The sequence below is a fragment of the Falco cherrug genome, chromosome 4 (assembly GCF_023634085.1).
Source record: "Falco cherrug isolate bFalChe1 chromosome 4, bFalChe1.pri, whole genome shotgun sequence".
NCBI classification, from domain to species: domain Eukaryota; kingdom Metazoa; phylum Chordata; class Aves; order Falconiformes; family Falconidae; genus Falco; species Falco cherrug.
Window position 1 is genome coordinate 34,210,072 of NC_073700.1, and position 17,992 is coordinate 34,228,063.

The window sequence follows — 17,992 nt, forward strand, 5'->3', positions numbered from 1 at the left end:
GTAACTGCCAAGAACATGTTATCTGACTACAATACATCAGAATATAAAAAAGACAGTTCACAAAAAATGCCTGGTTCCCCAAAAAAAGACTGGTGTCACTGTTGCCTAACTAGTTAACACATGCTAGATTACACTCATGAAAGTGACATGTCTCTGAATTACAAATTATGCCCAAAATAGCTTTCCCAAGGAAGCAAAAGAGCACATAACAATAAAATCTTAGTAAACAAAGTGAGTTACCAAACACCAGTTCTGCACATGCTTCACTTCAACAAAAGCTGAGATGGACCAAATGCTGCTCTCTCTAGCTTGTGGGTCTAAAATTCAGGAGAGAGTAGTTAATAAATATGCCTTTTAGAGGCTGAATTCATAATACTTTGCATATACCTGCTACCTTAAGATTTCAGAATGGGGATCCTTGTTTAGCAAGTGCACAGTGTTCACATGTCAAACAACAGCTGTGCATGTCTATAAACTCTCACACTGAAAAATCTGGACAATTGTTGGGGTCCAGGAATCTCACTCAGATAAGACTTGGGTCACAAAAATACTGAAAAAGTAGTTTATAGATTGAAAGATTATTAAATCACAGAAGCTGCCCCCAACATGGACACGGCATAGCCCTCAAAGACCAAATACTACAGAAAAACTGCTTTGGATTTGCTTCCAACAAGAGATGCACTGCCACACAGCAGCAATAACAAAAATTGATATAAAGAATTAAGTAAGCTAGTCAATTAAACAAAACACCATAGGAAGAAAAAAGCAAGTCTATTTTTGGTAAACTCTGTTATCTAAAAAGAAACTGCATAACACTAACTGCACAACAACAGACTTTGCAGATCTTTTATTTGCACAACATACCTGGACACAACAGCCAGCTTTATGCTAAATCCCTCTGCTTTGCTATATGGGCAGCATCAGATTCAAAACAAAGAAATAGAACAGTCACTCTGTACTGAAAAGTCTTAATCAGCATCCTAAGTCAGCTTGTTTCCGCAGCTGGAACTTACTGGTAAATGCAGAGCTTGGAAAACAAGCTCTGGTGAAGAAACCAGAGCTAAAACAAAGAATTAATAGCCACAACAAAGATGATACAAAGTAATCCAATTTATTACTCTCACAGCTCCACTGAAAAGGTGTAAAGGAAAAGCATGTAGCATTGGAAAGCAGACATTTAAAGTCAGTATTAAAATTGTGAAACAAAGCAGAATGACATCACTTTGAAAAGGAAAAGAAAGGTACTGCAAACAGCTAAAAGTATGAGAAAACTTCCAGAATAGGTAACTGTCTTCCTTTCGTGATATGAACAGGAACACAATCACTTTTTTCTCCCCCCAAATCACTTTTTGTCAGAATTTCCAATTACTTAAAACTGAGCTAACAGGATGGCTAAAAAACATATTCAGGCCATGGTTCAATCAATAATTCAGATCAAAAAAGAAAATGTATTTTTCATTCTTCATATTATCTAGTATTATGCCATTGTATCATTCTGATATAGTGGCATATTTTCTTAGCTAAGCATTTATCATGTGTGTGCTTTGATAGCAACTTTCTGGTGTCAGACGTAAGTTTTAATTCTTTTCCACTCGTTGCAGGATTCTGTCAGCCTGTGAACTACTACACAGATGAACTAGTTTCTTTTTCCACATTTACAATAAAGCACATCATTTATGATCAGGGTGCTTGCATAATTATGCAGGAGAAAAACACTCCACATCTTCCATACTTTCTAAGTAATTTAGGACAACCTACCTCATAGCCATGCTTATGTCAACTAGAGTCAGCTAGCTGTCTTGGTTATTTAGATCACAGGATTAGTGTTAGAATTGAAGAGCTGCTTCAATATGACAAGTTTTCACTGCAACAGTTCTTGAAACAGGGCTGTATTTTAATTACATCGTAAATATACTTCTATGACTTCTGATTTCAACCAAGTTATTATTCACAGCTAGAAATATTTCTGAAATAAGAGAACCTTTAAGCAGACAAATTCACACCTTACCTTGTGAAAGGCACTGATTTGCAAGAGCAACCTGTCCAGAGTGTAGATACAGATTAAGACGTGTGAAGATACCACTCAGAGATGGAATGGTGATGAAGCAGAAGGCAACACAAGCCTAAAGCAAATAAAAAAATGAAACTGAAGAAAATTCCTAACAGAGTTATAGGAATCATTACTGATTTTATACACAATTAGGAAACAAAATATGTAAAACACTTTTGGGAAAGACTTTCAATAAAAAGCAAAGTCCAAAATCAGCAACTTCAAATTCCATAATTATAACAATATTTACTATTATTGATTACTGCTATTATGAGTAGATTAGCTCAAAACTTACTCTATGACTCCAGCTCAGAGTTCCTCTCTGCTCAGGTAACTAGCTTTCAGCTCAAGACCAAAATCTAACTAGAAAGTGGACTACTGGTCCTTGGGAACATTCCATCTGTCAAACTGGTCAAAGCTGGTGTGTTATGTGTATTTGGGAGGAAGAAGATCCAGTGCAGCGTGCTCCAGCTTTAGACCTACTGGAACAGCCCAAACACCCAGGTGGAGCCAGCAGCACCCAGTCATACAGAAGCTGCTCAGTGTCACACTAGCTATGCTTTCTCTGGGCCACCATGCACAGGTGCCACGAACAAAAAGCCATTCATTAACGGTAGCATATGCAAACACCTCCCCAGCACATAAAGATGAAGACTGTGGTTTCAGGTAAGAAGAGGGCAACACTAACAACCTGCATAGCCTCTGCAGAGTTCAAAGCTCTTTTGACCATATCTATATAGACTCAGAGGCACTAAAAGCAGAAAGAAGCACTTTTTTTGAAATTCAAATACTGATTTCAGCACATCAACACTGATATGAGACAGAAATTAAAATTTATTCTTTTCCCCCTATCTCCCATTCTCTCCGTGATTGAGTTATATAGAAAATAAGTATTTTATTTCAAATATAATTTGAAAAGCTGAGCTTTCTAGAATTCACACAAGCACTTTCCCAATGAACCTTCCTTTGCGTAGGGAGTCAATCTTGCTGCTCTTTTTTAACACAGAGCTGCTATTAAATGCTTTCGGTCCTTGCTTTCTTAAACGACACCATTGGCTTTAGAGAGTAAAGATCAATGGTAACAAGAGAAAAGGAGACTATCAAGTGTCAAAAAATACTAACGTATCATTTTGAAAAAATTACAGACTTCGGTGGCAGCAGGTAGTATTATCTGCTAAGAGAAGGCAGGCTCAAAGTTTATTTAGTCAGACCTACCCTGACAAATGCAGCAGTCTTTCTGGAATGATTTCCTTTCATCACCTTTCTTGTTTCCATTGCTAGTTGGTTCACAGACTACACATAAAACCCAAAAACAAATCATTAAGAAAAATGCACAGATTTATTAGGTCAGTGGCAAGTAACAAACTGCATGTTCTATTGCATGCATTTACAGAACAGAAACTGTCAAAAGGGACCATGATAAATAAACACAGTGCTCTCAGACTGTTTAGTCTTTACTTGGAGAATTTTAGTGACCATTCCTTAAAGCAAATACAATTCTGAAGGTTTGTGAAGGTAGACTTGTTGGTTTATTCAAGGCTTCTGATCATCCCTTGCTTCCCAGCTATAGTGCTGTCATCACCTCCTTCCTGGCATAAAACCCACGATCTCTAGCTAACACCCTTATTTAAAAAAAAAAAAACCAACCATAAAAATCCCCAAATAATAAAAGGAATAATAAAAGGATTTAAGAGAAGATACAATGTTGCAAAGGAATTGGATGCAGCTAATTCTCACCTGACACCTAACTCAATACAGAAAAGAGATTAACGTTCCCAACCACAGCAGGGCTCTGCCTATACCTGCAGCCAGACACTGTCTAATCTCTTCTGGATGGAGGATTACAGAAGAGAGAACCCAAATTCTAAATGCACAACAATGCCATTTATTTTATTAGAGATGAAATCTCTTGCAAGATAGCCAGTTTTCTTTGTTGCAATGACACCACGGATGCCTGTCAAGCAAGAACTTCAGAGAGTTTAAAGTGATAAAATGAGAGATAAGATCAAAGCCTACTTTAAAAACACCTGATAAAAAGACCTCAGACTTACTCTGATGCAGACCAATAATCTGGGCAGGGAATGGGAGAACGGCAAATATATCCCCACTCATTAAGATAATGTAGATCAACTGTAACTTACATGAATCAACTGGACTAGAACAGGCTCCAGATTGCAAAACATTGACCTGGCTTCAACATAGAAACTCAGCTGTTGTTCAAAGTCACGGCCAAATGAAACCTATGAAAGTCAAGAAAAACCCTGGATTTTACCATTGTAGGCCATTAACTTTAAGAAATATAAACACATATGCAGATAAACCACAGATACTCAAAAGTCAACATCCCCATATATTGATAAGAAAAAAACCCCACCATTAACAACAACACAGTACCTGGAGAATCTCTGTCCTTTTAACTGTCTGCTTTCCCATACTTAACCTTCAGGGCAACTTGAAAGTTTTGCTGGTTTTTTTTTTCCATACTCCACATCATCTTCTACTTTACAGATCAAGTATTTGTCAAGAAAACAAAATTTAATTCCTAGATTTGTGAAGTGTTTTCAAAACTAGCATAACTTGATTCTTTATGGCACAGGGACAAAGACATAGTTCATACTTAAAAAGCAAAACAAAAAATCCCCAGAAAAACAGAAACAGATCAGTGAATCTGTATTCAGATTCTTGTAATTTCTAGTTGATAAAGGGCCTCCAGGAGAAATTTTCCTAACAAGACATACCAGTAAGAAAAGCAGGTTTTCCTCTAGCTTGGTTAATAAATATATGATTATATAGTATGGCAAAAGCCTGCAACCTTGCATGCTGGCAGGAAAGAAGAGAAGTCAAGAAACAACCCTTGTGTGAGAACATCCTACTTCTAACCCTCTAGATTTTAAAAAAACAAGTGCTGTCAGCTGGAGTGTCTCAGCTGTCAATTAAAAGCCTAGCAAGAAAAAGTCTCCAGGCAGTCTACATTTATGTATTCAAATAAGATTTTTTTCTAGTAGAAATAAACTGCATTATTTATTATTTCTCAAGCCACACACAGAAAAAGTTTTTACAGAAATAAAATAAAAATCAAATTTAAACCATACAGCAAAAGATCAAAGGAACTGCACCAGAAAACAACGGATTGCTTCTTACATTACAGACAACTGCCTTTGCCTTTCCTCTATTTGTGCCACCGCTGATTCTTGAGTCCTAGTCTCAAGAAAACTTCTCTGAAAATATATAATTTTCCACAAAAAAGCCTGACTTCAAGAATGACTATCACAGCTGCTTTTCCTTCCACATCTTCATGTGTGCTGGTTTAAAACTTATAACCAGTCATTTTGCTGCTATGGGATTTTTTTTTCATCCTAAACCAAGACTACAAAGCCACATCAAATATTACTCAATGTGGAAAATGCTCCTAAAGGAAATTATACAGTATTATATTGCATATAAAGCTTAATAAAACAAAATTATATTAAACACATATTAAATACCAAATTGTTACAGCTGAAGAGAAAGCAACCATCTAGAGATGAATTCATAGAATTGCAACACAGAACAAAGAGGACAAGTAGAGACAAAGCCTGTCAGCTCTGACTATGTGAAAGAAAAGCCAAGCATTGAGAGTACCTGATTAAAGCAAAAAAAACCAAACCCTTGAGAACATCTCCCTAAAACAACCTGACATCTCAAACACAACAGACAAGAACAAAAGATTTTTATTGGGATAAGAGGTTAAAAATTAATTTCAAGACAAAATAACTGGAGTTTTTGTGGGACTACTAATTTGATGATACAATTTATCCTATTTGTAAATTAAGATATGAATAACATAAAAGTTATATTTATTTTATGCTTTTTAAAGCTGGTATTGGTTCCATTTAGAGCTGGGTAGCAGGAACTGCATTCACATAAATCAGTGAGCTTTCTCTGACGCTATAATGGCAAGACTTTAACTGCTGTTTTATTGGTATTTTGCTTTTTTGCTACATTAGTGTTTTGCTTTAAAATACTTCACAAGTTTTACATGAGATTTACAAAACTAGCAGGAAATATGATTAAATAAACAACACATGCACTTTAAAATCTCATATTGCATCATGTCATCCTCAATACTGTATGATATTTATTTCAACACAGACATACTTATTTCACTAAAATACACTGGTTGGGGTTTTCAACAGTCTTAAGCAAGTCAGACAGAGTCTCTGTTCAGCTACATAGGCACCTGTTTCTCATGGGGATCTCAGGAAAATCCGAGCTATAAGGTACACCCCAACAGTTGCACACAATTGTCACTCACCATTTTAATGAATCCATTTATCAAAGCTGCTAACATTCTTTTCTCATCTTCAAGTGTTAGTGCACTAGAAGAAAAAAATGTATATGGTAAATTTTAGAATATTGCTTTATCTTATTTATTTGTAAAGGTTCAAATGACACATGCTAACTTATATAATGTTATGTCCATATAAAATGTTTATTGTACACTAAGACCACTAAACTATTAATTATAAAGCAATACCTAATTTTAATACGAATATCAAGTAAACCAGGCACCAAACTGAATTTGAAATTTAAAAAAAAATAAATTGCCAGTAGTGTCTTTATATTTTACAGAATTTTGTCATGAGAAGGAAGCTAAGCTCATGTTTTTTACTGAAGCACGCAAATGGTTTCAGTCTCGTGTTACAACATGAGAACTTGAGTAGGAACTGATTATAAAAACCTAAAGAAGTTAGTAAATCTATTCTTAGAAGAAAGTTTTCCTATTTAAGGGGAAAAGTTTTTACAATACACTTTCAATAGAATACGTAATAGTTAATGTATTTATTTTAGAAACATCATTAGCTTATTGTTTGGTTTGGGTTTTTTTTAACTAACCCTGCCACATAATTTAAAAAATAATTAGCATCACCTTGTCACAGGGCTGCCTTTTTGATGTTTTAGTACAAACAGAACTAAATTGATATGTAAAAAGTTTCAAGATTATCACTAATACCAATTCTACAGCAAGGGTCCAAATCTGATTTGAAACAAATTTACATCACATTAAAATCCAATAAGTCAAACCTGTTTCACTGAAAATGGATAAGCAAAAAGTTAAATTACAATTAACTAACATTAAATTAACAGTTTAATCCTTTTACTATTATAGACTTGGCTCTAGCTTTGACCTTCAGTATATTAGTTACCCATTTCTGAGCTCAGACACCAGATGGGAAGAGAACAATAGTTTTATTATACAAATTCAGTAAAGGAGGAAAGAAAATCTCAGCATGATTAGCTCATTAGTGCATTGCCAATCAAAAGAGCCAACTGATGGGCTCTGAAAGGCTCAGAAGACTTGTAATGAGATCTCCGGGTCAGTTATAGGTTTACAGTTCAATTCTGAATCAGACCCCTACCAGCCTAAAGGCTGTTATCCTGCAACAGCTGTTACGGGGGTCAGCGAGCTCTACACAATGGTTTGGGAGTTTCCTGAACCAGGGTGTAAAAACAGATGCAGGAGTTACTTTAAGATACGTAGAATTTACGATGATTTGCCAATCAGAGATGACACAACACAACCAAGCTAACAATGTACACCACCTTATCTCAGCTAAAAGAACTGCTGACTGAAGGGATTTTAAGGATCCCAGTGAAATATCAAATTGTTTTGGCGACATGTCAGAGGAAGCACCAAATGTGGATTGCCATAAACTGCTTAATTTTTTTAAATAAGCTATTTTAGGTTCAATATATTCTTCTGTTTAAAGGTTGAAGTGGCTTTTAGTGCAACATACAGCCAAATAAGGTGCTCTAACCCAAAATAAAGCACTCTAGCCAGTATAAATTGCAATTACATGCCAAATCTGATTTCTTTATTGGCAATAAATCTTGCATTCATGGCATATCAAGGCCGAAACAGTTACAAGTTCCTTTACAGCGTCTGCCATACAAAGAGGTGTTAGGCTCAGAGTGCCAAAAGAAACTGTGCCCCTACAGTTCTACTCAACCCAAACTAGAAGAAAAAAGCAGATTTTTGCTCTTACGATCTAAAATTTGGAGCACTGTGATTCTGGCTGTATTTTCAATCAGACAGAGATTTCTGTGTGATTTCTGCAAGATACCTACAACCACAACTGTTTTCCACATTGCACAACTGCTGTTCAAACACTGAGGATCCAACAACGCACCCAGGATCCCCAACAACCTCAGCACTCAAAGTCAAGGGGAAAAGAGACGAGAAGGATTTAGGGGAAAGACACAGATGGTTCAAGAGCTTCTCCTCTGTTCTAGCTTCCTCTACTCAAGTTCCTAGAGACCTTCCAAGTGTCCTTTAAAGACTTCACACCTCTTTGTAATGGCTGAAAAAGTAGGCCCAAAAAACCAGATGCAATTGAGTATGGCAATCTGTGCTATAATAGCTACATTTTCACTTAAATCTCAAAAATAGTTTATTATTCACTATAACTCAAAGATTACATTGGTTTCACTCTCAAAAATATTTTAAAAAGATTGTTTAGTCTCTGCTTCACTAGAAAACTCTACAAAACTACTGTTGCTACTTTCCTTTTAAAATTCTGCTTCACTATTCAAAATAAAGCAGTAATTAAAGAGTAAATGGTACATGCTGCCACTTCACTGTGCAGCTCTTCCCTCAGCACTAACTGGATCCATGTCTTAATCCACCATGAAACAAAAAGCCTCAGGCATGTGAAACTGTACACCTAGCAGCAAACTTTGCAAAAACTATAGTTATGAGTAAAATTAATCTATTTTTTATTTTTATTTTATTAATTTACTATATTATGAGTAAAATTAATCTTACTTCACAGAATCATGCATCGTCTTGCAGATATGCAGAAGAGCATTGAGTATAACAGGATCCTTTGTAGATTCCTGTTGATGCCTATAAAATATTTTAGAAAAAGTGATGAAAAATCCTGCTCTTTCAAAATGAAAACCAATGAGTAATACTATTCTAATGCAAAACTCCAATCATCAGCACTGTATGACACTACAGAAATTTTATATTAATTTTTTAGCCAACAGAACTCCAAAGATCACATGGTTAGCAGACATATAATTGCAACAAATGCTAGTCAATAAACATCTTAATACGTGGAGCTTTACTGCCAAGCCACAGAATCTGGCTCCTGAAGGGACAGAACAAGCTAAACAAGTGATACATTGAGGCAATCTATGAACATCAAAACAACGCAATTCTAGATCTACCAAGAAGAAATACGGTTTCTCTGCTACTGATGGACAGGCAGAAAGGATAAACGCCACATTTAGGTACAGAGGCACATGTGCAGTGGAGCACCGCTAAGGGGCTGCAGCACCTCTCAAATGAGCAAAGGCCAAGAGAGCTGGGACTGTTTAATCTAGAGAAGGCTGCGGTGGGGGCTTAGTACCTGAAGGGAAGGTGAAAAATTAAAAAATGTTTCAAGGAACCTGTGAATTATTTGAAAAGAAAGGGACTGTCTGACTTTAACAATATTTGAAGATGAACCCTCATCTTTTAAGTTAATTTTCAACTGTGGAAATACCCATTTTTCTGCATAATGGAGCTTATAACAAGAGACTGCTCTTTCTTCCTCCATTATACCAAGGTAACAGTTCTGTGCTGTCACACCAGCTGGAATACGAAATAATTTCATAAACCAAGTAAGGGAACATAACTTTTAAAAACCTCAGAGAACAACTATTCTGTTAATCCACAGCAAGCCAGCATCAATACATTTACTTCAGTTTCAGCTTTCTTTGTGAACAGTTAAACAGTCAATCAATAGATTAACAAAACTGAGGCATTATTTTTTCCCCCCATAACCTGGAACACCTTCACAAGCTAAATGGCCTACACACTGACTCATCTTCCCTAGCAATCTTTCAATACATTCCCCAGACCCTCCAGAGTGCATTTAATCTCAATATTCTCCACTTACTTAATAAAAGATTCCATAATGCACTTGCAAACCTCCACTCTCACACTTTCCTTCTGGAACATATCCAGAAATGGCAGGAATTTCTCCTGAAAGTATAAATACATTAAATACATAAACAAGTAAAATTAAGTATTTTACAAACAACACACTAAAACAATAAGTATTTTGGATAAGTTTTATAATTATAGCTGGTTTAGTTAAAATTAATCTTTGAAGACAGTAATTAATTTTGAAGGATGAAAGAGTGGAACAAATGGAAAAGCACCAAAGGCTGAAAGGCATGTCAATTTATTGATTGCAGAGATCCAGAATAAAACACAGAACTGTTTGGATCAAATGTTGCAGATTTTTTTAAAAGCAGTCATATACTTGAAACAGCTTAAGATCCTGACAAATTCAGACATCTATGGGAAGAAAAGGTGGGATATTAAAACCAATGAAAACAGGCCACACACCAGCAACTATCTTGTGTGTAGCCTGGGCAACTTATGAAGGTGCAAGACACACAAATTTTTTTCAAAGATGTGGGTTTAGGTTGTTAAGATATTGAAATACTTAGTCTCTGTATCACCTCAAGAATATAGCGAGGGTAAGTTTTTCAGAATTATCTGAGCAATTTGTGAAAAAGCCTTGACTCCAAACCCACAGAGTCAGCCTTCAATTTTACTCTTCAACTGGTTTCAGAACGTTGACACCCACTGTCTTTGTTCCTCTGCCTCTGCCTCATATACAGTCTCTGACCTCTCTTAGTTTCACTTTGTTTCAATACCAAACTCAAACCCTATGATAGAGCATGCTAAGTATATATCATAACATACAAATGGCTATGAGTAATTACATGAACACCCACATAAATAAATGGTATTTTAACTTCCATTGTCAATTATGCCACAGTAACAAAGCAACTTAGAAACAGCCTAAGGAAAAAAAAAAAAGTATAGAAAATTGGAATTAGAATAAAGAATATTTAAGTAGTAGCAGCAAAGAGTTTCTAAAACATTTCTGCACTTATCTACTTGACAAAACACCCTCTCACTATGTGACCCTGCAAACAATCTAAATACTCAAGTCAGGTAAATTCTCTTGGAGAAACAGTGAAAAATAGTTCTTAAAAATTTATTAAACAGAGCATCACTTACCACTGAAAAAAGCAGAGAGAAGTCATAGATATAGGTAATAACTTTCTGAATAATTGACTGCAGCTGAAGAGGAAAAAAAAGGCAGGGCGGGGGGAAATGAATGATTGTAACACAAGTTAAATTAAGACTATTCACACCAGAAATTATTCTTCCCTAGTTATTCATAGAAAACTAGGTTGGAAGACACTTTAAGCATTCATTGATGTAATTTCTTTCCCCAAACCATGATTGACTACAGATATGCTGTTCTTAACAGATTTATTTCCAACATGCTCTTCAGAACTCATACGAACAGAGGCTGACCAGCCTGCCCAGGCGTTATTTGTTCTTTATATAGTCAGGCAGATTTTTCTGATCTATAGTCTGCACGCCCTTCAGCTCTCTAAACTAAAAAAATGCCAACCCAACCCACAAATAAACAAACAAAAATAATCCCAAACCAGTTTGTTAAATCTTCTTTTGTAGGCACTTTATCTACCCTCCAAATAACCACAAAAACCTTCTAGAACCTCTTAGTTGATCCATATCTCACCTGGCATGCAGTCTCAAGAACCAGACATGATAATTTACTGAAGCCTCAACAATGCCAAGTAGAGATTGATTACTTTGTGGTTTACTTCTGTTTAAACAGTCTGCCATGATTACTAATCTTCAGCAGAACACCACTGTCAATGTAGGAGTTAACTATTGCTGCTTCTAAATATGTAAATCATTCTGGTTTAGCATTTCTCTGAACCGAAAGATCAATGCACAGGGGAAAAAGGAGGAACAAATCACAGCACTACACTGTTCCAAAAGGCTTCCCCAATTACAGCCAGTGTTTAAAAATAATTATTTTGTGGTAAGAGACATCAGCAATGTTTAAGAATTAATTTAATCTAAGAAAACACACATCAGATTTTTACAGATTTGGCAAAATAAATTCTTACCTGTGAGTAAGCATCTTCAAATGCTCGATCAGGAGTCATGTGTTTGATAACATCAGCCAAAACTGTATTGACCTCTCGCTTCTGTGTAGCAAAAAATGAGGTTGCAATAGACAGTAATGAAATCAGCACAGAAATCAAGTCACTGCAAACCAGTTGGATAATTTACTTCCATTTACCAAAACATCAGGTTTCTACTGTGCTCTAGTTAAGTCAGGAACTTTAGCCATAGCTCCAGTAAATCCTTACTTAAACTGGTCCGCCTTCCATTAAAAAAAAAGGGTAAGAAATATGCGGTGCTGGGGAGTGGTGAAGACTCCTTCAAAGCTACATCTTTTGTCCCTGCTCATCTTTCATGAAAGGAAGTACATTTTTTTCATTCATTACTGAAGTCCTACACACTTATATTGAATAGGCCTAGTTTTTCCATTTTTAATACCAAACTGCTAATACACTCACTAGTCTGTATCAGAAAACCTTCAAAAGGAAATAAAATAATTTTCACCTACCGTAAAATGCCTGCATGTATACTCCACCCACACTTCAGCACAGTTGATATAATCCTAGGAATACGTGTCTTATGATTACCAGTGTTTGCAGCAGGTTACGAGCAATAGACTTATGCAAACATAAGAAACAAAATTACACTTAAAACAATTAGCTCATAAGGTATGAACAAATCTCAAAAGTTCTTCTGTAGAATTATGTTACGCAGAATTAAGTTATGCTTAAGTAGAAAAACAGGGATCATAAAAAGGCACCATATTTTTTGGCAACTGTGTGCATCTACAAAAGGTAAACCATGTCATGCTAAGTATATGCTAACTGAACAGCTGCCCACAATTTTGCCTTAAATGCAGAAACAGTAGTGAAACAGAGTGGACAATAACTCACCTGTGGGTTCTTCAGCTTTGTTATCACCTTCCAGGCTTCATTTAATATTTGAAGGCGATCATTTTCAGGAGGATCAGCCAATGCCAAGTTTAATCCCAAGGAGCGAAAGAGGAGATGCTGAAAGTTAATGAGAAATTTTAAATCAAAAAGAGAAGATGCATGTCTGTCCAACACTGCTCTAGCAGGTACACTGTGCAGAAAGATCTCTTGGCTCAAACCACCTTTTACTTAAATGATGTGCAAGTTATGTAGGCAACTAAGAGTATAAAGAACTCTGTCAGACCACAAACAGGAATTGTTACAAATTACATACAGAAAGTTACCTTTGGGAATCCAGATTCATCACACTCTTTAATCATGGCAATGAAGTCCATAGATCTTGCAGCAATAAACTCTGCTCTGAATGCTGACATTACTGAATTCAACAGCAAAGCACTACAATGAACATAACACAAATCAATACAGCTCAACATAACAAAAATTTGGTTGTCCCTTCATTTACATCAATCTGAACTTCTCAGACTAACAACTGTCCAGTATCTATTCTAAATTTAAAAAAGGGGATAAGGAAGAAAAAACCTCACAAATCGAGCTTGCATTGATGAAGATTAATAGTGCATAAGCAAACCAAGAAAATATTAAGCCATCAGATACAGAAAAGGTAACTCAGCCTGTAGAATCCTTGTTCCACACAGGGTTTTTTGAAGCCAGCATTTTATCAGGTATTTACTAGAAAGATCAAGTAAACCAGGAGCAGCTGACACATTTAGAAGCTTAGTCTCTTTTTAACTACAGTTCAGAAGTATACTTTGGGAGGGCAAATCTCATTGAAGTTTTTCTCACTGAATTGAATTACATTGATCTCAAAGGTCTTTTCCAACCTAAATAATTCTATATATGCATTATAAAAGTCCAATTTCTAGCAGCTGCATTGTTAGGATTAAAATAAATCCAAACAGTCACTATGACATATTTAGACATTTAGGAGCAATCATTCAGACCCGTATCTGTATTACTATCAAACCAAAGTTACTGATGGAAGAGTGAACTCACTGCATTACTGTGTATAACCCAGTTTACTGATACCATTATGCAAACATAAGAAACAAAATCTAGGATCATCCATAAGGCAATTCCTCTGGGCAAACTCGGCCATGAGTTAGCACAGAAGCTGCCTCATAAAACACTGTGTCCTTCACTAGGCTGAAACAGACAGTTGAATATAGGGCACTTTACCTTGAGGGAAATTCTATGGAGTGCTTAAAATAGCCCAGCATCCTCTGTGTTCCTGACTGAGCATTAGTGGTCCCATCGCAATTTGACTGGAATTTGCATTTTATCATTAGACAAGTACTTCCAGTTCACTAGGTATATGCTTTGCAATACAGAGAAGCAGGCTGTCACTTCTCACTTAGATGGCTACAACGTAGTTCATGGAACATGCTGAGGTTATTTAAAGATTTATATACTGATGCCTCTTGCTTTGTAGTATTTTGACAGTCATGAGAAGACATAAAACCACAGAACTCCACTTTAAAGGGAAACTACAATGCTTTATACAGCATCTAAGACAGATTATTCAACTTCCCAATAAAAAAAGGCATGTCCCAAAAACATTTCTTCAAAAAAAACCCCACCTTATTATACTCAACGTTTTGTCCTAAGCACCTACTCCACCTTTAAAACAAGAAATGCTAAAAGGTGATTTAAAAATAAGTTCCACAAAACAAATTAATACCTATACAAACCAATCAATATAGCAGAGCACAGGGATTACTTTTACCCATATTATACACTCTGATACAGTAACATCTTCACACCACATTTTTAAAATCACGTTTTCCCTGCACTCCTTAGTTGTCACAGAATGCTAATACTGGCACTTCTCATCTAAGTGATTAACATATTTTAGCTCCTCAGCCACTGCAGAATTGGACTGTGCAAAGCACATCAGCAAAAAAAATAGGTAGCCAAAACCTTTTACAGAGCTCAGCCTACCTACCCAATAAAATTAATTCAGATTAGCTCACAAGCAGGCCAGATTGCACTCACACAGCTCAGAAAGTACATACAAAACTTTCAGACCATCTTCCTGAAGTACTTGCTAAAGGTGGTCAGTCTGCACAGCCTTCTAGGAGACATTTGGGATACTAATTTCAATGCTGAAAAAGGCAGTTGCTTAAATATTACCATCTTCCAAAGGTGTCAGCTGTTTACCATTTCCCTTGCAAAATGTATGTATGGGCTGAATGTAGCCAGTGGAGACCAGGGAGAAAGCAGGCGAGGAAAACAGATTAAAATGAAGCACAACCAGGAATCACAGACACGGCTGATGGAGAACACGTTACCCATCCTAAACCTTGGCTAAGGAGCCAAAATGCAGCAACCAAGTTAATTAATTTAACTTTTGCTCTACCAAGTAATCTACCATATTTTCGATTTCACCTCTGGAAATTAATGCTCATAACCATGATTTAGTAAACTACTAGGAGAACAACAGCTATACTATGCATCTGAACAGTGTTTTCAAAAGGGAGAGAGAATTTTATTACAGGGACTCACAGCTATTACAGACTCATGTCTTCCACATTGTGCAATACTTACTTGTTCCCCAATTTTTTGCATCTCTCCATCATCTCAGTAAGCAGAACCTGGAAGAATTACTTATTAAAATTAGTAAGTAGAGACTCTGCAAATAAATTCAGCTTTAATTACTGTAAAGAAGTCTACTAAAAGCTGGTTTAATTACCTACCTAACATATTCCAATAATCCTGTCTTACTCTGTATTTACAACACAAGAAAACAATGGTGTAGTACAACATAAAACGCACCCACTGGAATAGGTACAGTGGCATTTTAATCAAACACACCATTTTATGGAAGTCAAATTTGCAATCCTTCAGCCATGCCATTTCTCCAAGTAATTACTTTTTGCCAGCCAGATCAATTATCTCTGGCAGGAGAAGTGAAGATTACCAACTCTCTGACACAGAATGCAAAACAGACTGAGATTAAAAGATCTTGTTGACTATGTCAAGCAATTACAAAGCTAAAGTTTACTCAAATCATTTTTATATCTGTATGACAGAAGAAACTACTGAATTCAGGAAATGAAGATTAAACTAGCTAAAGGACAGCAAGAAACAAACAGGAATACTGCCTATGAAATTAAAGTGGTCTAACCTGAGCTTTGTGGAAATGAACATTCTTCCTGTATAGAAGAGAGAAACAGGCAGCCGTATCTAAGCTCTTTACACTTGCACTCACACTCACGTAAGTACTGACTGAAGGGGTTTTTTAATAGGCAAAATTAACTTTTCACCCTAACACTTCCTTCAGTGTCAGGCATTACGACGTTTACTTACTTCAGGAGCATGGTAGGCAATACACTGTAAAATCCAGTCTATAGCAGGAGAATACAGAGTCAAATACAAAGGAATCTCCACACATTGTACTACCAGCTGATTCTGAACCGTATCCCCATGAATCTGTTGACGTAAAGGACAAAAACATGTTGCTGTGAGAAAGTTATTTAGTAGGAAATATGACAAACTGGACAAAGTTTGTGTATGAATGGAAACGACAACAGAAAAGATCACAAAGATACACAGATACTCTGAAACATTCCTTGCATACTGGGGAAAAAATGTCAAGCTCAAAATATTTATCATTAGAAGTATGGAAATATGCTGAATAGAACAGTTTCAGCTTACCAGAATGTATGTAAAATGTCCCAAACTATATCGGGGTACAGGAACATCCCTAAATCTATATTTAAGAACTTCAAAGATTTTAAAAAAGTATGCGGTAGTTTAAGGAATGTATTTGTGTGATTTTGCAAATAAAACCCCTACTTGCTTACTTGTTTAAATGTCAGAAGAAAGTCAAAGAAATTTTTGTTAAGGCTTTCTTTGAGCTGTGGTGCCACTTCCATCCCAACCTGTATCAAAAGAAAAAGACTTAATCTGCATCTATCACCTACAATTCTCCTTCAACTGTAAGACAAAAATGCATTTTTTCCATAGGACTACACCTAGCCACACACATCAACTCAACAAACAGCACTGAATCACATTCTTTTGACTTATTATTTCCTTGCTTACTATTATAGTCACGTCCACTAACAACTACCCTGAGGTAGTTACAGCTGTGTTTAAACATGCTTCTCCTAACATCACCTCCAAGTATCTTGTAAGCAGCAGGGAAATCAGTGTCCACCCCAGTGCCTGCACTGCAACAGCCTATACTCATTGTATGCAGGGAGCCTACAGTGAAGAACATTTAAAAGTCAAAGTTCAGAAAATTGCCTTAAATCATGTGTATTTATTCTGTGGCCAGAAAGAAGCAAGCATCCCAAAGGAAAATATAAATATACAGGCAGATATAGATAAAATATTGATGAATAATACCAGGTGATGCGCAAATGAAAGGCCTATGCAGTGAAGCTGGAACTGCAAAGCAAATGAATCCATACAGGGCTGTTTTCAATAACAGATAAAAGTATCAAAAAAAAAAGTGGCATATTACTGAAGAAAAGAGAAAGATGCAGAAGTAAATGAGAAGTTAGCAACAGATCAGGCTTCAAAACACACACACAAACTCACTCATCTCAACAGCTTAAAGTTCCCCTCTTCAAACAAACCCAAGGGTCTGAGCCTTCAAGCTTATGCAATTCTAGCTGACTTCATCACAAGGCAGAGGTACCTTGCACCTGTAGAAGAATGGCTGCAGAAGCGTGGCCTTAGAATCTCTGAAGATCTGCACAATGCAGGCCTGGTATTAGAATAGGCCTGTAATCAGAATTGTACTGAAGTTGCTGCGCTGAAGTTAACAAGAAAGGTAGGCTTGAGCTATTCTTGAATCCTGAGACCAAGTAATTATGTTGTGCCAACAGGCCGCGGCTGTAACAAGCTACAGCTGCTGGGAAAGCAGGTGCAGGGCCAAGAAAGATGGGGACCAGTATGGGAAAATAGGGAGTAACAAACTACAAGGCTGAAGCACAGCAACACAATTAGCTACATGGATAGAATGCTTATTTTAGTCATGATAATTAGGGG

At 36.4% G+C, this 17,992-nt stretch overlaps 1 protein-coding gene across 2 annotated transcripts in view; it reads right to left on the reverse strand.

The window, feature by feature from the left end:
• Positions 1–17,992, reverse strand: part of VPS35L (VPS35 endosomal protein sorting factor like) — a 56,667-nt gene that overhangs the window by 20,506 nt on the left and 18,169 nt on the right. For both annotated transcript variants that reach the window (XM_014282613.3, XM_055707024.1), the window contains 14 exons: positions 16,798–16,875; positions 16,301–16,423; positions 15,539–15,585; positions 13,258–13,369; positions 12,935–13,051; positions 12,550–12,603; positions 12,044–12,124; positions 11,115–11,177; positions 9,976–10,061; positions 8,856–8,936; positions 6,345–6,408; positions 4,192–4,290; positions 3,266–3,343; positions 2,009–2,123 (listed from right to left, as the gene is read on the reverse strand). In XM_014282613.3, the coding sequence (XP_014138088.1) occupies positions 2,009–2,123; positions 3,266–3,343; positions 4,192–4,290; positions 6,345–6,408; positions 8,856–8,936; positions 9,976–10,061; positions 11,115–11,177; positions 12,044–12,124; positions 12,550–12,603; positions 12,935–13,051; positions 13,258–13,369; positions 15,539–15,585; positions 16,301–16,423; positions 16,798–16,875 (1,198 nt within the window). The remainder of the gene's footprint in view (positions 1–2,008; positions 2,124–3,265; positions 3,344–4,191; positions 4,291–6,344; positions 6,409–8,855; positions 8,937–9,975; positions 10,062–11,114; positions 11,178–12,043; positions 12,125–12,549; positions 12,604–12,934; positions 13,052–13,257; positions 13,370–15,538; positions 15,586–16,300; positions 16,424–16,797; positions 16,876–17,992) is intronic.